This window comes from Saccostrea cucullata, unplaced genomic scaffold, assembly GCF_032062105.1.
Source record: "Saccostrea cucullata isolate Sc308-1 unplaced genomic scaffold, CSIRO_AGI_Scuc_v1 ctg1883, whole genome shotgun sequence".
NCBI lineage: Eukaryota > Metazoa > Mollusca > Bivalvia > Ostreida > Ostreidae > Saccostrea > Saccostrea cuccullata.
The window spans coordinates 150,723-171,919 of record NW_026920232.1 but is presented as its reverse complement, the minus strand read 5'-3'; the positions used below and the strand labels follow the sequence as shown (position 1 = coordinate 171,919).

The window sequence follows — 21,197 nt, the reverse complement described above, 5'->3', positions numbered from 1 at the left end:
AGAATGCCTCCCATACCCTAGTAGTGAAGAAAAAAAAAAAAAAAAAAAAAAAAAAAAATTGCAGAATGAAATCGCTAAAAACGATTTTGAAGAACACAAAAGGATTTGCACTTAAAATAATTTTTAAAATTGATTTCTTACATGTAGTTGTCTATCCATCATGCAGAAAAAATAGTTATTTTGAAAGAATTTTTTATTTTGCTGCAAAAATTATGACCAAGTTAAAAGTGCTTGTTATTAAAATTTTTAGGTTGTGCATACCTTTAACCTAAAAAAATATTCCTCATATAAAGACAAAAATCAACTCATCTTTTCAACCCTTTTCCTTGCTTGATATTTACCATGTTGAAATTCGTTTTTTTTTTTTTTTAAAAAATGCAATTAATTTCTCAATAATTCATAATCATCTTCCCTTGGAAGAGGGCGTGACACTTTATTTTAAAAAAAACTAGAATCTCCTTCACCCAAGGCAAGGTTAATTTAAATTGGCCCAGTTTTTCTTGAGAAGATGAAAACGTGAAAACTTTAAGACAACGGCGAATTTAGACAACGGTCAAATTTTGATCAAAAAAAGCTCACTTCAGCCTTCGATAGGTTCAGGTGAGCTTTGAACTTCATTCATATAATGTTAGGGCTGAATCTGAAATTTTACCTAACCAATATTCAGTAGACACGTTCCCAAACCCTTGCTGATATTCTGTCCAGTTCCTTGAAAAAGACACAGATCCATCAATCCTCTTTTGAAAAACCTGCACAAAATATATTCACTTTTATATTGTTGACCAGCTGTTCATTCAATATTTATACAAAATTGATCTTTTAATTTGTTTAAATAGTTTGTACAACTATTCTTTTCAGTTGAAGCACTTACATAACCAAGATGATATTCTGGCCTGTTCTTTCATGGAAAAAAATCAATCAATCCTCTTATAAGTATAATTTTTTTCTTTTTAATTCCATATTCTTTGTTAATCATCTGTATCTGATTAACATACATGTAAATTTACCTGAGACAAAGTATAACGATGGAAAATATGCTTAGATAATTGGAGACAATTAGATTTTTTCTATATTAAGGTTAAATAAATATCTTAAATTTTATGATTAGAAAACATGCTGAGTGGATTTATTTCTATATAAATAAATATTTGAAATTATTGTTTTACACACCGTCCACCCTCCTCCCATTGTGACCATATCACACCAGTACTTCTTTATATGTATTGCACGGATGGATCTGGTAAATACCCGTTCTTTTGTTTCCCTTTTTCAAAATTTCCAGACAGTCCATAACAGCAGCTTCCAGAAAATAAAAAAAAAGTAATATAAGAAATTCGAGGGTCATTCAAAACTCAGAATGACGCTATAGACGTCACATAGTTATGAAATTTCACAGAAATATGTATTTTAAAGATAAAGTTTGGGCAACATTTTTGTATTTAAAAAAAATCCTACTAAAATTATCGATGTGCTGATATGGATGATGGAGAGGTAAGAAACACAACGAAAAATTGAAACAAGCATGCGGAATCCAAAATTTAACTCAATAATTTTCTATAATTCGTGATATTTTTTGACAATTTTCTCAAATGTATCTTTAAATTATTCTATTATTATGTATTTAGATTTCTGACATAATATTTTAAGTACTTATAGAAATACAGAGATTTTTCTCCGATGCGATTCCCGTGAAACGACTGTGAAAATGACGACTCCTGAATTGACGGCGCACCACACTTTTGTTAAATTATGTGTAATGCTCGAGATATCGCCACCACATATTCAAAATTGGAATTTTAGACTATTTTTTCTGTGCAACAGTTCCGCGTAATTTTTGAACGGCCCTCGTAATTAAATACTGAAAATCATCTTAACCCTCGCTCTTTCCCGTGATCAACTTAAGGACAGTTGAAGTATGTTTGTGGTAATGTCAACTTTATACCCTTATATCTGCTGAAGAAGTGAAAGCTACGTGTATTAGATAAATATAATTTCTTTTTTTCTAAATCTGTAACCTAATGAATTGTCACAAATGAAATACCTATTATGTTATTCTAGCTTGTTCATGATTTTTGTACAGTACAGTAGCATGCTGACATAGATTACCGAGGTACGTACATATGTTACAAAATTGTCCTATCCACTTTTCAGATATCCACTAGGACATCTGCCATTGATAGCATCACATGTGGTTTCATTTTTACAATATCCACATTTTTGTACAGGATTCTCCAAAATATCCACGCGGACATGCTGCAAAATCATATATATATATTTTGCAATGATAAAAATTGAACACTTGTGTTTGAATTTAAACATTGACCTTAAACAATTTTTAAAATAACAAAATGAAATTCGTACGTGAACTGCATGTAGCCCCAATCCAACCAGGTGAACAGCCATTGGGACAGGTTCCGTTTATAAAATCACACGTCATTCCGTCTTTACAATGTCCACAGTCACTGTCACATCTCATTCCAAATTTACCCGATGTGCAATCTGGAGAAAGTAGAAATGTACTTTATTGATCAATATTATTACGGCGCCGCTGGAGGGCCAGGTAAAAAAAATATTTTTATTTGTTGGACAAATTAGAAATTCGTTCGGACGAATTGGTTATTTGTTCGGACGAATTAGATATTTGTTCGGACAAAAAGTTATTTGTTCGGACAAATTAGATATTCGTTCGGACAAATTAGATATTTGTTGGACGAATTATTATATTGTTCGGACAAATTAGAAATTCGTTCGGACGAATTAGTTATTTGTTCGGACGAATTAGATATTCGTTCGGACGAATTAGATATTTGTTCGGACGAATTAGATATTCGTTCGGACAAATTAGAAATTCGTTCGGACGAATTAGTTATTTGTTCGGACGAATTAGATATTCGTTCGGACGAATTAGTTATTTGTTCGGACGAATTAGAAATTCGTTCGGACAAATTAGAAATTCGTTCGGACGAATTAGAAATTTGTTCGGACAAATAAGTTATCTGTTCGGACAAATTAGATATTTGTTCGGACAAATTAGAAATTCGTTCGTACGAATTAGAAATTTGTTCGGACAAATTAGTTATTTGTACGGACGAATTAGAAATTCGTTCGGACGAATTAGTTATTTGTTCGGACAAATTAGAGAAATTGTGAACAACTATCAGGACACCGCGAATAATGTGCGGTTTGCACCAAGACCTTTCATTTTATTTTGATTCTTTGCAAAATAACTTTAATGAACAACATTATCAATAAATATTTTGAAGATAAGTCGTTTTAATGTTGATCTCTTTCTTATGATTTTTATGTACATATTCACTACCGTGCAGTTATTAATCATGACGTGAATTTTTTTGAAATACATTTCTGATACATATGTCGCCGATTTGTAGCTGAAATATTGCCGATTCGGCGTAAAACATTCAATCAATCAATCTGGTACATATGCGGTGTATAAAATGATAAAAGGTCCTTATTGAGTTTTTAATTAAATATTCTTGTTTGTGAATTAAGAAAACTTCACAAAAATGAACCTGTTCGTATTGATCCCAGGTTGTTCGTAAGACTCACGAGTCGGTGAATTGCGAGGTCAACCGATCAATCTGGTATATTCCCTAGTCCATTCATTTTCAGAGCATAATTATAGCCCCCTCCCGTTATTGGAGAGGTACATGTAGTCGAACAAACTATTTAATTTCACTTTCAGCATTTCTTAATTTTGTTTATACGCTTTTACAGTTGAGTACCAGTTCGAAGGTTTGATAGGCCAATGACTCACATAGAAAGGGAAATTATGAAAGCAACCCCTTTTATGGGGAAAATAAATCATGAATGAATGTCAAAATATTTTCAAGTAACACCCCCCTCCTCCTCTATTTAAAAAACGATCGATTGTCTTAATCATTGAGAACCTTAACTTGCATTTAATTATGATGTGTTTTTAAATTTTACTGCACTTTCTAGGAACGTACATGTATTCATCTATTTTTTATCCTTTTCCCAGAAAGGGGCGTGTGTTTAATTTGGTCAATATTATACCTGCATGTTTTAATTCATGCACTTCTCTGATATTTAAATATAAAATAAATTTATATAGATACTTAATAATAGCTTTTAACGATCTTAGAAAGAATCTTAATTGGAGATGGACTTATGAGATTCCCTCTTTTTGTTCCTTTATCACAAAATACTTAAATGTGGGAACAGCGGTATAGAAGCAAATCTACAAGTAAGCCCCACCTTAAAAAAATTAAGACCCTCGAATAAGACGCTCGATATTTTGAGTCCGAAGTTTATTCAATATAATACAATGCAGCCACGTATAGCATCGTTTTTTAAAGAGGGGGGGGGCTGAGAAAAAAATAGCTACCTGAAAAGTTGACAAGCAAAAAAAAGGGGGGCACAAGAAAAGTTGCCCAAAGTTGACAGTCCTATTTCGTGGGGGGGGGGGGGGCTTACTTTTTCAATGCCAATTTTTTCCCGTACCAATTGCCTGCAGTAGGAGTAAAACCTTAAGGAGTGGATCTCATCTTTTCAAAGAAGCGGTAACCGACCACTGGCACCCCAGTGTTAGTCAGGGATGGGAGTGAAAAGATGTTTGATAAGAAGTAACTTACCCTTTGAATTTACTAGTGGGCTCTCAGAAAATATACTTTCAGAATGGCAGACTTTAGGCCTATAATATATACCGGTATAGATCCATTATTTCCGAATGTTTACAATCAACATACCCGACTTTAATATCACATGTCTAGTTGCTACGTGTGTATGTCATGGTCTATTTATGTATTAAAAAAGGATGAATCCTCCTGAATAGACAAAGTGTATATCTCTCTTTACAGGATAATTTGTGCAAACATCTAATTTGCCCGAACAAATATCTAATTTGTCCAAACGAATTTCTAATTTGTCCGAACAAATATCTAATTTGTCCGAACAAATAACTTATTTGTCTGAACAAATTTCTAATTTGTCCGAACGAATTTCTAATTCGTCCGAACAAATAACTAATTCGTCCGAACGAATTTGTAATTCGTCCGAACGAATTTGTAATTCGTCCGAACGAATTTCTAATTTGTCCGAACGAATATCTAATTCGTCCGAACGAATTTCTAATTCGTCCGAACGAATATCTAATTCGTCCGAACGAATTTCTAATTTGTCCGAACGAATAGCTAATTCGTCCGAACAAATAACTAATTCGTCCGAACGAATATCTAATTCGTCCGAACGAATTTCTAATTTGTCCGAACGAATTTCTAATTTGTCCGAACGAATATCTAATTCGTCCGAACAAATAACTAATTCGTCCGAACGAATATCTAATTCGTCCGAACGAATTTCTAATTTGTCCGAACGAATTTCTAATTTGTCCGAACGAATTTCTAATTTGTCCGAACGAATTTCTAATTTGTCCGAACAAATATCTAATTCGTCCGAACAAATAACTAATTCGTCCGAACGAATTTCTAATTTGTCCGAACAAATAAAAATATTTTTTTACCTGGCCCTCCAGCGGCGCCGTATATTATATATGTAGTACGCATTAAAATTTTTTACCGTTACTGATGAAATAAAATATCGGAACCTTATTGCTAATGTTAAAAAAATTCAATGATGTTTTTGATTAATAATTAAGTATTTTAGAACTTTTTTGATTGACTTTAGATCTATGCAAATTTATATGGAAACAGCAATAAATACGGTTAGATATTTGGTAAAATGAGCAAAATAAAAGTTTGATATTAAAAAAAAAGGTATTTGAAAAATAACATTTTAAATTGTAAATCAAGAAGGAAATATAAACGACATTATTGAATTAATTCTGATTTAGTGCTTGTCTAAAAAGATATACAGATGTAAAAGCCAAAGCCAAGTTTGAAAATACGAAAGAAAGACATAAGGTATTGATTAACATTGAATCGTAATTTATTTTTGAGTTATTTCTGCTTGAAAAGACGTATTCCCTTATCAACAAACAATTTTATCCTGCTACTACCCCTTGCATTGACCTTATAAAGGTAACCTAATAAACCAAAGCTTAATTCGGTCACTGCCCTAAAAAAGCCTCGTGCATGTATTCCGACGTTCTAAAAGCAATGTGACGTCACGTATATTGCAATGTTTACGCCATGGCGTCATAGTTTCAAATGCAGAGATGTGCCTAAATCTATCGAAAATTGCTAGTTTTGGACGTTCAAATTTAAAAAAAAATATGTTGCTGGATAAACAAAATAAATGATAACTGCCTTGAAATATAAGCGATATCTGGGCTCGGTTCGAAAACGTAGAGGAGGGAAAGCCTCGCCCTATATATATCACGTTTACTTACCCTCGCCTAAATATCGCTTATATTTCAAGACAGTGATCATGTATTTCATATTTATCCTTACTATTTAAGGCCTTAACTGAGAGTTTTATAGAACGTATTGTTTTTCATATGTAAATGGTATATATCGTACTTTGTTTGCATAAACTTCCTGTCCACCCTGCTGAGCAACCATGGGTACAAGTGCCGTCAATAGAATTACATGTTCCCCCGTTTCTGCAATGACCGCAATTATAGCTACATTTGTTTCCAAACGTTCCTGCTGCACATGCTTGAAAATAAATTTAATACAGAAATTTTATGCTTACAATCAATAAAAATTATTATTTTAGCGTTACAATTATAATTGTAACTAGATACGATCTCGTTGCGAGCAACGAGAGGTCTTTCGTCCGATTCAGGAAAAAAAACCTTGTAAAATCGAGTGGAAAAGTGATTCAATATTTTCTTCACAAGGAGGATTGAACCCAGGTCGCCAACGTGATTGTGCTTTTTTTCTCTCTTTATCAACAACGCGCAAACCATTAAGCTATTTGGAGTACTGCTCTAAATATACTTGTGTATACTTTTGCAACAGTACATCTGTCTAAGAATTATAAAAGGCGGGCCAAATTTCATAATTTGGCGCCAAACGCCACGAGTAAATATTCGCGCCTTTTCTTTGGACTGATCTATTAAATAGGTGTGATAGCTTCAATGAAATTAAATAAATAAAACGCTCTTATCGCCTTTATTTTATTTCGACGTTCAGAAGGTATATTTAACACATTGTACACATTACATATCGTATCTAGCCCAGTTACACTAAAGCAGTGAAACGGAAATAAAGTTTTAAGATTGACACTGAATTACAACGTACTACTGCGTGAAAGTCCAAGTAGTTTTTTACATTTCATGTAACCTTATGTCAGAATGGTTTAATCAAACACTCAGCTGCCTCCATAAACCCCTACTCGCGAAATGGCGGAGTTGACAGAGGCAGACGCCATCTTGGAACCACTTCAGATTTTCAAATATAAATATCTAGAGTTCAGATAAACCAATATTCAAACAACTTATATAGTAAGCATCAATAGAAGAGTTTCTATTAATATTTCAAAAAATAAATAAAAAAGTTAGAAAATACAATTTTTTCAACTCGCTTCTCCTAACGACAGGAAGTACTGACGACGAACAATAGGTCGCGTCCTGGATAATATATATCACGATCTATAATCCCTGAAAGTTTCATGTTGAAATCTTTTACCGTTATTGAATTTAATCGTGGACAAAATGTCATTTTAATTTCGGAAAATTGTCCTTAACTTGGCACCGGATAATAAATTCATGTTATAACACAGCTGTTCTGAAAATTTCATGTACATGTAATTTCATCCAGTAGTCTTCGAGAAATCGCGTGCACAAAATTAGAAAGTCAAAAAAATAAGAATAATAACTACAGCAAAGCTCGTTGCAAAGCAACGAGTAGGTCTTCCGTCGTGTTTGACCGAAAGTTACTTTTATTTTTTTTTTTACAAAAATGAGTGATAATGCCGAAAAATGGTTTAAATCCTCTGAATCAATGTTAATTTATGCAAAAATAAGCCAGTTTTTGCTACTTCCGGTTTGACCGGAAGTGATGACGACGGACGGAAAATTAATTTTTATGATCCCAGTGACCGATGTTACCCAAAATCTTGTAAAGAATAAAGGTTTTCTGACGACTTCCGGTTTGGCCGGAAGTGACGTCGTCCATCGTAATTTGACGACTCCAATAGATAAAGCTTGATATTTTGAACAACTTTGCTTCTTTGACGTATTGCAAAATCTCAATACTTTTTGAGATATTAAAGAAAAAATTTTGACCCCGCTAGGCCCTTAATTTTAGGGGCCAGCCCTTTTTTCGAGATATCATTTGAAAGATCTTGGAATTCTACATTTCTTTTGTTATACATGTTTTTACAAAATATTTCTTGGTAAAAAGTTATCGTTGAAAAGGTGTGAAAATTTTTGAAATTCACGAAAGGACTATTTAAGGGCATTAACGAACTTCCGTACACAGCAATTTAGGTGAATATGAAATGCGTTCCGCACAACTACATTTATTGCTCTATTATTACTGAAAATCTCAAGTTTCTATCTTAAGCCGTTTTTGAGAAAACTCGCGGACAAACTAACCCTCTTAAATTCAATAAAATGCAAAAATCTCGGAACCGGAAGTGACGTCATCAAAATAAAATATATGTCTAGATTTTTTCATGTTCCATCAGCCCTGAAAGTTTCATGAAAATCGAGCAAGCCGTTTCCGAGAACTCGCATGCACAAAATCGGTAAGAAAAAAAAGAAAAACTGTGGAAAAGAAACCTAAGAATAACACAAAGGTCTTCCGTTGGAAACGGAATACCTTAACTAGATACGATCTCGTTGCGAGCTACGAGAGGTCTTCCGTCCGATTCAGGAAAATATCCCCGTATCCCCGAGCCTGATTGAACCTGGTTGACCAGGTGAAAATTCAATAAACTATCCATTACGCTACTTGGAGCTCTGCTCTAACTTTACTTGTTTATACTTCTACAACAGTATATCTGTCTTGGAATTTTGAACGGCGTGTCACTATTCATAATTTTGCACCAAGCGCCATGAGTAAATATTCGTGTCTTTTCTTTGGAGTGTTCAATTAAATAGACGTGATAACTTTAATGAAATTAAAAAAAAAACAGAACGTTCTTATCGCCTATATTTTATTTTGAGGTTTAGAAAGAATATTTAATAAATTGTACAGATTGCATATTGTATCTAGCCCAGTAACACTAAAGCAGTGAAACAACACTTAAGTTTTAGTTTGACACAGCATTGCAACGTAACTACTACGTGACAATCCAAGTAGTCTTTTACATTTTATTTATCCTTATGTTAGAATCATTTCAGCAAACGCTCGGCTGCCTCCATAAACCCCGAATTGTGAAATGGCGGAGTTGACAGAGACAGCCGCCATTTTGGTCCCGCTTCAGATTTTCAAATATTAATATCTAGAGTTCAGGTTAATTAATATTCAAACAACTTATATAGTAATCATCAATCAAAGGGTCTCTATTACCATTCCAAAAATAAATAAAAAATATTGAAAAACAAAAAAGTTAGAAAATACGATTTTTTCAACTCGCTTCTCCTAACGACAGGAAGTACCGACGACGAACAAAGAGTCGCGTCCAGGATAGTATATATCACGATCTATAATCACTGAAAGTTTCACGTTGATATTTTTTACCGTTTTTGAGTTTAATCGTGGACAAAATGTCATTTTAATTTCAGAAAATTGTCCGTAACTTGGCACCGGAAGTGGGTTTCCAAATTTTCTCTCAGATATTATAAATTCATGTTACGACACATCTGTCCTGAAAATTTCATGTAATTTCATCCGGTAGTTTTCGAGAAATCGCGTGCACAAAATTAGAAAGTCAGAAAAATAAGAATAATAATAATAACTAGATACGATCTCGTTGCGAGCAACGAGAGGTCTTCCGTCCAATTCCGAAAAAACCCCGAAAATTCGAGCTGTAAAAGTGAAAAAAATATTGCACACAAGGGGGATTGAATCCAAGTCGCGAGCATGAAAATCCAATTTGCTAAATATTACGCTATTCGGACCTCTGCTCTTCTTAATCTTCTTGTATAAACCTCTGTATATCAGTGCTTTTGTCTTAGAATTATGAAAGGCTAGTCACTATTCATAATTTCGCGCCAAACGCCACGAATTAAACTTCGCGCCTTGTTTTTGGAAAGTTCTACTTAATAGCTGTGATAGCTTCAATGAAATAAAAAAACATTCGTATAGCCTAAACTTCGACGATTAGAAAGTATATTTAACACATTTTACAATGCATTATAGTATGTAAGCTAGTAACACTAAAGCAGTGAAACGGCTATGAATTTTATCTTTTTTTTTTTTAAAATTTCCTGTTTATCGCCAAAGTAAACTATCCTGATTAGTTAAACATTCATAATGAGTTTAAAATGTATCGCCGAAAAAAAATGGCTCCCCTAAGGAATTGGATACCATTTGTGCAATCATGGCTTTGCTATTCTTGAGAAGATTTTTAAAGAATTTTCCTATACATTTCTATGTAAAACTTTGGTCGGCCATTTTGGCCCCGCCCTACCCCTGGGGGTCATGATTTGAACAAACTTGAATCTACACTACCTGAGGATGCTTCCATATAAATATGATCAATTATGGCTTTGTTATTCTTGAGGAGAAGATTTTAAAAGAATTTTCCTATATATTTCTTTGCAAAACTTTGATCGGCAATTTTGGCCCCGCCCTACCCCTGGGAGTCATGATTTGAACAAAATTGAATCTACACTACCTGAGGATGCTTCCATATAAATATGATCAATTATGGCTTTGCTATTATTGAGAAGATTTTAAAGAATTTTCCTATATATTTCTATGTAAAACTTTGGTCGGCCATTTTGGCCCCGCCCTACCCCTGGGGGTCATGATTTTAACAAATTTGAATCTACACTACCTGAGGATGCTTCCATATAAATATGATCAATTATGGCTTTGCTATTATTGAGAAGAAGATTTTTAAAGAATTTTCCTATATATTTCTATGTAAAACTTTGGTCGGCCATTTTGGCCCCGCCCTACCCCCGGGGGTCATGATTTGAATAAACTTGAATCTACACTGCCTGAGCATGCTTCCATATAAATATAATCAATTATGGCTTTGCTATTCTTGAGGATAAGATTTTTAAAGAATTTTCCTATATATTTCTATGTAAAACTTTGGTCGGCCATTTTGGCCCCGCCCTACCCCTGTGGGTCATGATTTGAACAAATTTGAATCTACACTACCTAAGCATGCTTCCATATAAATATGATCAATTATGGCTTTGCTATTCTTGAGAAGAAGATTTTTAAAGAATTTTCCTATATATATTTCTGTGTAAAACTTTGGTCGGCCATTTTTGGCCCCGCCCTACACCTGGGGGTCATGTTTTGAACAAACTTGAATTTACACTACCTGAGGATGCTTCCGTATAAATATGATCAATTATGGCTTTGTTGTTCTTGAGGAGAAGATTTTTAAAGAAATTTCCTATATATTTCTATGTAAAACTTTGGTCGGCCATTTTGGCCCCGCCCTACCCCTGGGGGTCATGATTTGAACAAATTTGAATCTACACTACCTGAGGATGTTTCCCCATAAGTTTCATCTTTCCTGGCACAGTGGTTCTTGAGAAGAAGATTTTTAAAACATGTTACCAAATTTTCATTAATTCCCAATTATCTCCCCTTGAATGAGGGCGTGGCCCTTCATTTGAACAAACTTGAATCCCCTTCACCCAAAGATACTTTGTGGCAAGTTTGGTTGAAATTGGCCCAGCGGTTCTTGAAAAGAAGTCGAAAATGTGAAAAGACAGACGGACAGACGGACAGACGGACAGACGGACAGACGGACAGACAGACAGACGGACGCCGGACAAAATGTGATCAGAAAAGCTCACTTGAGCCTTCGGCTCAGGTGAGCTAAAAATCTGTTTTTCCGTGGTGCAAATTAGAAGATATTAGGTATCGAATTTCATTTGCACATTTAGTCTTTTCTTTTTCTACTTTGAGAACCAGCAAAAACCAATTATAGAATACGTTTAGGAAGAACTTCGTTTGACACAGATTTGCAACGTAACTACGACGTGACAATCAAGTATTCCTTTACATTTCATTTGTCCTTATGTTACTTTCGTTCAGGCAAACGCTCGGCTGCCTCAGTAAACCCCTATTGCTAAATGTCGGAGTTGACAGAGAGAGCGGCCATTTTGGATCCGCATCAGATTTTAAAATACTAATATCTACAGTTAAGCTTTATCAATATTCAAACAAATTTTATAGTTAGCATTATAAAAAAAGGTTTCTATTAGCATACGAAAACTAAAATAAATATTGAAAAACAAAAAAAGTTGAAAAATTGGACTTTTCAAATTGGCTTCCGGTAGCGACCGGAAGTAAGGACGACGGACGACAAGTGGCTTCTCGTATGGTATTTATTATCGTTTATAATCTCTGAAAGTTTCATCTTGATATCTTTTACTGTTTTTGAGAAAATCTGTGGACAAAATGTCATTTTAAAAATCAGAAAAAGGTCTGTAACTTGGCACCGGAAGCGATGTGCCAAAAAATCTCTCAGATGTATCAAATCCATTTAACAACACATCTGTCCTGAAAATCTCATGTAATTCCATCCAGTAGTCTTTGAGAAATTGCGTCAGAAAAATAATAATAATAATAATAATAAGAAACAATAGAATCACTATGAGGTCTTCCGTTAAGACGGAAGACCTTAATAATAAGAAACAATAGAATAACTATAAGGTCTTCCGTGAAGACGGAAGACCTTAATAATAAGAAACAATAGAATCACTATAAGGTCTTCCGTGAAGACGGAAGACCTTAATAATAACTAGAAACGATCTCGTTGCGAGCAACGAGAGGTCTTCCGTCCGATTCTGGAAAAAAAAACAACTCGTAAAGTCGAGCTGAGAAGTGATTAAAAATTTTGGTCACAAATTGAATCCAGGTCGCCAAGAGTAAATATTGGCGTCTTTTCTTTGGACTGAACTATTAAATAGCTGTGATAGCTTCAATGAAATTAAATAAATAAAACGTTCTTATCGCCTTTATTTTATTTCGACGTTAAGAAGGTATATTTAACACATTGTACACATTACATATCGTATCTAGCCCAGTTAAACTAAAGCAGTGAAACGGAAATTAAGTTTTAAGATTGACACGTAATTACAACGTACTACTACGTGAAAGTCCAAGTAGTTTTCTACATTTCATGTATCCTTATGTAAGAATGGTTTAATCAAACGCTCAGCTGCCTCCATGAACCCCTACTCGCGAAATGGCGGAGTTGACAGAGGCAGACGCAATCTTCGACCCGCTTCAGATTTTCAAATATTAATATCTAGAGTTCAGATTAACCAATATTCAAACAACTTCTATAGTAAGCATCAATAGAAGGGTCTCTATTAATATTCCAAAAATAAATAAAAAATATTGAAAAACAAAAAAGTGAGAAAATACGATTTTTTCAACTCGCTTCTCCTAACGACAGGAAGTACTGACGACGAACGAAAGGTCGCGTCCTGGATGGTAAATATCACGATCTATAATCCCTGAAAGTTTCATGTTGATATCTTTTACCGTTTTTGAATTTAATCGTGGACAAAATGTCATTTTAATTTCAGAAAATTGTCCATAACTTGGCACCGGAAGCGAATTTCCAAAAATTCTCCCGGATATATAAAATTCGTGTAACGACACATCCGTTCTGAAAATTTCACGTCATTTCATCCAGTAGTCTTCGAGAAATCGCCTGCACAAAATTAGAAAGTCAAAAAAATAATAAAAAGAATAATAAGAAACAGTAGAATCACTATAAGGTCTTCCGTGAAGACGGAAGACCTTAATAATAATAATAGTAAGAAACAGTAGAATAACTATAATGTCTTCCGTGAAGACGGAAGACCTTAACTAGAATCTTGTTGCCATGGCAACAAATAATTCTTCCGTTCTTCTAAATCTGTAAGAATTTGCTTTTTTCTCTGCAAAAAACATAGATATCATATGTACTCTGAAAGAAAAAAAACTGCAAAAAGGTCTTTCAGTACTTAAGGTACTTTTCTTTCAGTACTTAAGGTACTTTGATTTTCATGGCCAATCTTGTTCTTATGCATTTTGGCACTTATAAGAGATACACATGTACCATAGACAAACCAACGGACGAACGAACACCATACTCTCATAAACTTCACTGTGTTTATGTTCTGGCACAATTGTGATGGTGTTATAAAAATGTCATGAACTAAGTTAGTACCACATTAAACGTAAAGTCGTTGATTTTTACAGTAATACTATCGAGATTTGTCAGCAGAAAGATTATTCAGCTACAGGAATTATTCAGCAATCGATTAATTGATTATATGTTGTTTAATGTCCCTCTTCAGAATTTTTCACATGGAGAAGCCTCCATTCGCCGGTGGAGACTGCAAAATGTTGTCCTATAATTTGGCTCTAATCGCCATTGAGCAGTGAGGAATCTTTTTGAGTCAGTACCATCTGACATACGGGACCTCGATTTAAACGATCTCATCTGACGGACTGGTCTCCACGTCCCACATCCGAAGTCCATAATACAGATATATGATGCTCTAGCCATGTTTTTATTTTATTTTTCATTTCTCAAATTTGTTGCATCAGATTTTCTTAAAGATCATACTTAAAAATCATTTCGAACAACTTTATTGCAATGCATACAGCGTCCGGCGATTTTGATTGACAGGTCAATACATGTGCACTTAGTGTAATACTTCTTAATTAACACCCTTCCCCGCAGTCACGCATTTTAACGCATATACCATTTCCTATTTCTAACGCAAAATCACGCATTTACCTTTTCCCCGCAATCACGCATATTCACGCACTTTAAAAAGTTCATTTAAGCTTCAATTTATAGCCAAATTCCAACTATTTTATACTTGCTTGATCCTCATAAAATAAAAGTTATTTTCTAATTTAAATATTATTTCAGAATATTATTTACGCTAAACTTTAGAGAAATTTGTACCCCGCAATAAAGTGCTTGCGGGGAAATGGTAAAGTAATATTTCTATGACGCGAGGATTCAATGTATGTTGCGTAGCAATTCTGTAAGTTGTAAAGAGTTAAGCAGAAAAAATATACAGAGAGTGACTATGACGGTCTATGAAATCAGAAGATATTTAATAAAGAATGGGTACAACTGATATAGAACTGATTTTTTGTCTATGTAAATGGATAGGATAATCAGGATTAAAAGGGAATATCTCTCTCTCTCTCTCTCGGACATGTAAATTTCAGTATCTTGCGTAATGAAAAATCTACTATTATAGAATATGAATTCTGTATACATGTTAATGGTAGTTATAACCAAATGTTCCAGATTTAATTGTATAACGAATTTATAATTCAAAGGCCTATAGTTGCAATAATGTCCCCGAATAAAATCAAGAGGGGGGGGGGGCTTCAAAAGAATTACATACTCGGTAATTTTATGTTTTATGAATTAAAAGGAAAATACTTAAGGTTGCATGTACATACATATGATTATATAGCATTGCATAAATTTGTGTTCATTCGTATACTTTATCTAACATATCAACAGACCTTTGCAGATGTTTTTGTATCATGTTTTTAGCGTAGCATTATTTCACACAGAAACGCATAACTTTCACATAATGTTAACCCTTTGAGTACTAGTATTTCACAAAAATCCAAGAATCGCTTTTACTCATCTTTAATAACTTCTCGGGTATATAAAAGTATAGATCATGTATAATAAATAACACCATAAGACTTTTAATCAATGAAATATACATGTACGTGTTAAAACCAAATCCAATCTATAGATTGATTTTCTTTCTTTTAAGTTGCAGATATCAATTTATTTCTAAAGACTTTACACCTACTCTTCTATCTCTCAGTTCCCTTTCGAGTACATATAATATTTTAGAATCGAAAATAAAATTCGGATTCCGGGATAATTTTGCATTCAAATTAGAGAATGAATTAAGAATATTTTTTTTAAATATAATCATAACAGACATTACAGATTTACACTACGCTGTCAACTTTAAATTATGCATATACTGAAAGCAGTAACCAACGTAATCTTTCATGCAGAAGTGGATATGGAAACTCAAAGTCTTATTATTTTTTTTTATGTGAAAAGTGTGGTTATCTATCTTTGCACATTGTCACTACGTAAATAGAGAAAATGAATTTATTGACGGAACCTTAAATCTCCAAAATGCAGAATCCGATTGAATAAATAATATGTTTAGTATTTTTGTAGAATAATTTGTATATACATCGCTGTAATGTATACTGCGTACAATATTATTTTCTTCAAAGTGCTTAGTTGACACAGAACGGATTTTTTTTTTAGATATAAATTTGTAAATCAAAAACTTTCAATATACAGACTAACACTACACAGCCAAATTTAAACTAATATGCATATAGTGAATTAAGTAACATGCAAAAGAGAGAATATTGAATGTGTAAATATGTTGATCTGGAGAGCGTATATATGTCTCTAACGTCATCAATACTATTTCCGCCTTTATCTCGAAAGTTCTATTCTCATTCACAGGTCAGAGTTATCTTTCTTTGCCCACCTTAAACATACTACGTAAATAGAGAAAATTTCGGTACCGAAAATATACAAAATGCGGAATCTGATTTAAAAACAAATTATATATTTAGTATTTGTAGAAAAATGTCTGTTTTACATAAGAATATCTTGAAAAAATATCTAAAAACAAAAAAAAAATCAAAAATTGACCAAAAACAAATTCACTTCCGGTTCGGACAGGAAGTACTGGAAACACACGAAAACAACTTCAAAAAAAAATAGAAAATCATGATCTAATACTCCTGTAAATTTCATATCTTTGCCTCAAACCGTTTCTGAGAAAACTGCCGGACAAAATTCCATTTTAAAATTCCAAAATCGGCCATAACTTCGGACGGGAAGTGAATTTTTAAAAAAAAACGGAATTTTATAAAAACTTCATATATCAACCTACTTACATGAGTAATCGCGCTCACAAAATTTGGGAGGAATATTAATAATAATAATAATAATAATAATAATAAAAATACAAACAATACAAACACTATAAGTCTTCCGTTGTGAACGGAAGACTTAATAATAATAATAATAAGAAACAATAGAATAACTATAAGGTCTTCCGTGAAGACGGAAGACCTTAATGATAAGAAACAGTAGAATCACTATAAGGTCTTCTGTCTGAAACGGAAGACCTTAATAACTAGAACGATACTCGTTGCGAGCAACGAGAGGTCTTCCGTCCGATTCTGGAAAAAAAAACTCGTAATGTCGAGCTGAGAATTTATTAAAAATTTTGGTCACAAATTGAATCCAGGTCGCCAGCGTGAAAATCCAATCCGCTTTTTTCCCCTTTTATCCCCAACGCGCTAACCATTACGCTATTGGGAGTACTGCTCTAAATGTACTTGTGTATACTTTTGCTACAGTACACCTGTCTAAGAATTATAAAAGACGGGCCATTATTTATAATTTCGCGCCCAACGCCACGTTAAATCTTCGCGCCTTTTCTTTAGACTGATTAAATAGGTGTGATAGCTTGAATGAAATTAAGAAAAAAGAACGTTCTCATAGCCTACATTTCGAGGTTTAGAAAATATATTTAAAACATTGTACACATTCTATAGAAAAGTAACACAAAAGCAGTGAAATGACTATAATTTAATTTTTTTTATTTCCCGTCTCAGAAGTGAACTATGCCGATTAGTTACATTTTCATAAAAAGGTTGAAATGTTTCGCCGAAAAACATGCCTCGCTCTACGCCAGTCAAGGAATCAGATACCATTTATGTTCAATAACTTGATTCAGATCTTTGAGATAAGAATGTTAATATAAACTCCATTAGAGGATCTTATTAAAATGGTTTTCTTATTTTTGTCTTTTCTATTCGTTTAATATCACACAAGTGTGCATGGGAAAAACAGTGGTTATACGTTTTATTCTTACTATATACATGCATCAATATTGTATCTTGAAAAACTATAACTTATAACTATGATTTAAGATCTGTTTTTCCGTCTTGCAAAACAAATGATAATAGGTATCTCTCATTTGCACATTTAGTCTTTTCTTTTTCTACTTTGAGAACCAACCAAAACCAGTTACAGAAGACGTTTGAGAAGACCCTGGAATAAATCTTTAGTTTGACACAGAATTGTAACGTAATTACTACGTGATCTATTAACGCTCAAACATTAAGCTTTTGGGAGAACTGCTCTAAATATACTTGTGTATACATTTGCAACAGTACACCTGTCTAAGAATTATAAAAGGCGGGCCACTATTGATAATTTCGCGCCAAACGCCACGAATAAATATTCGCGCCTTTTCTTTGGACTGATCTATTAAATAGGTGTGATAACTTCAATGAAATTAAATAAATAAAACGTTCTTATCGCCTTTATTTTATTTCGACGTTAAGAAGGTATATTTAACACATTGTACACATTACATATCGTATCTAGCCCAGTTAAACTAAAGCAGTGAAACGGAAATTAAGTTTTAAGATTGACACTGAATTACAATACTACTACGTGAAAGTCCAAGTAGTTTTTTTTTTTACATTTCATGTATCCTTATGTCAGAATGGTTTAATCAAACGCTCAGCTGCCTCCATAAACCCCTACTTGCGAAATGGCGGAGTTGACAGAGGCAGACGCCATCTTGGACCCGCTTCAGATTTTCAAATGTTACTATTTAGAGTTCAGACTAACCAATATTCAAACAATTTATATAGTAATCATCAATCAAAGGGTCTCTATTACCATTCCAAAAATAAATAAAAAATATTGAAAAACCAAAAAGTTAGAAAAAACGATTTTTTAAATTCGCTTCTTCTAACGACAAGAAGTACCAACGACGAACAAAGAGTCGCGTCCTGGATAGTATATATCACGATCTATAATCCCTGAAAGTTTCATGTTGATATCTTTTACCGTTTTTGAGTTTAATCGTGGACAAAATGTCATTTTAATTTCAGAAAATTGTCCGTAACTTGGCACCGGAAGTGGGTTTCTAAATTTTCTCTCGGATATAATAAATTCATGTAACAACACCTCTGTCCTGAAAATTTCATGTAATTTCACCCAGTAGTCTTTGAGAAATCGCATGCACAAAATTAGAAAGTCAAAAAAATAAGAATAATAATAATAAGAAACAATAGAATCACTATAAGGTCTTCCGTGAAGACGAAAGACCTTAATAATAATAAGAAACAGTAGAATCACTAAAAGGTCTTCCGTGAACACGGAAGACCTTAATAATAATTTTAAGAAACAATAGAATCACTATAAGGTCTTCCGTGAAGACGGAAGACCTTAATTATAGCAATATGACATTGCTTACAAAAGGAGGCATACTTTTCATTTTGACATTTAATACAGTGTATCACATGTAAGCTTAAAGTTTGTCATATTCATCTCTTTTTGTTATATTGTTATAATATATAAAATAAGCATATGATACATTAATGCAATTGAAAAAAGTCTCTCTCGAGAATAGAATTTAGTTTAGAAGTCTTACGTTGGGTACAGTTGCTTCCTGTCCATCCTGAAGTGCACCCATTTACACATGCGCCACTCATACCATCACAAGTTCTATTTATACAATGTCCACAGTTAGACATACAGGTTCTGCCATATTTGCCTGCAGGACAAGCTGGAAGGAATAAAATTGTTAATTAATTAGATGCATAAACAAAGGTTTAAATACAGTCAAACTTTTTAATCTGGATGTTGTGAATTTCCTCTTTCAGCAAATTTATTTGTTTAGAGTGCTGTCTATTCTGGGAAGTTTTTATCCGGCAAAATTCTTTTAAAGCATTTGAGTTCCGATGAGACAAAATAACCTGTATATATTCGATACCCAAAATAGATAAATAAGTCTTTAAAAGCATTCCATTTTCTGAAAATTTAAAATTCTTAGTTTTTTTAAGAAAATGGTATAAGTTGTAATTTAATGTATTGGTATCATTAATTCCTTGATATTAATATAAAAATGTCCTTTACATATCTTATATGTATATACTTCCATTGAAAATCTACAATATTACTACCACATGCACTGCCGTCATTTTGTGAAAAGTCTAGACCTGCTCATTCGCAATAGGACGTCATTTAAGAGGACTACTTATTTTTTTCAAAGTGAACTTATTTGATTCTCAAGTCATTGAATTGTGGGAATAAGCAGTGTTTTACATAATCATGAAATGGTACTTGTATTTCATATTTTTGGAACTTCCAGTACAAAGACATAATTTTTCAAAGTTGTCAATGTTGGCAGAGATAGATACAGTTGAGTTCTAAAGCAGTCTTCTCTATTGTTAAGAGCAAGATACATGAGAACTTAGAAATTACTATGGAAAACATCATGGATAAAGACTGTTTTTCATTACTAATTAATCATTTCTGATAAGATGATTTAAAAAATTTCTAACTCTAAAATTGGAAATTATCAAGTCATAAAGTTCAAATATTTCATCATTTTGCATAACCATTATATAATACCTTTATCACTCGTATATGTTGATTCATTACATAAGAGCATGTTCTACTCTTTAACAACGAAACGTGTTATTGAAAAATAAATGAAAGATACAAAGATATCAACACTTGTGTTTATTAGAGACAAGGGTTTGGTGTCAAATTGTATAATAAAGGACAAAGTTTAATCAAAATATGATTCCAATATTTTTTAAAAAGCTTTAGAGATTATAAATAAAAGCTGGTTAAAACTACTTACCAAGTCCTATGTTACATAAATCTGAATTACAACACATGGAAGATTTCTGATTGATTGTCCTTTTCCCGAAGGCATCAGTTACTGTCACTCTTATTTCACATTCCTAGATAATAAAAAAAACCCATCAGGTTAACATTTTACCTTATAAATAGAAATTTAAAAAGACAGTTTCATTGAATTTCAAGGCCTCTTTGTGTTAAAGTGAAATTTTGTGTGAGATTGTTTGTATAATTAATGCTTGATTTATGTTATCTTAATCTTGTTGATTTGTAGTAATTGCTCTAAGCTACAGACTGCAGTGATCTGTTTATGTGATAAGGGCTTGACCGCTCATTAAGATTTGGCTGTGAAATTTAGCTCTTGTATCAGCATTGCTGACTTTTATCACCCGAGTCTCAGGGGGATTGAATGTCCGAAGTGCTGGCCATGAGAAAATGCAGAATTCATAGTGTTCACAATTATTGGGTTAATT

At 33.2% G+C, this 21,197-nt stretch overlaps 1 protein-coding gene across 1 annotated transcript; it reads right to left on the bottom strand.

Moving 5' to 3' along the window:
- Positions 1-2,361: 2,361 nt before the first annotated feature.
- LOC134245476 (scavenger receptor class F member 1-like) lies at positions 2,362-20,807 on the bottom strand (the record flags this gene model as incomplete). The annotated part of the gene is made up of 4 exons (XM_062727755.1): positions 20,726-20,807; positions 19,508-19,642; positions 6,459-6,596; positions 2,362-2,499 (listed from the first exon to the last, which is right to left on the bottom strand). Coding segments are annotated over exons 1-4 (448 nt in total), but the record flags the coding sequence as incomplete, so codon positions are not given.
- Positions 20,808-21,197: the final 390 nt, after the last annotated feature.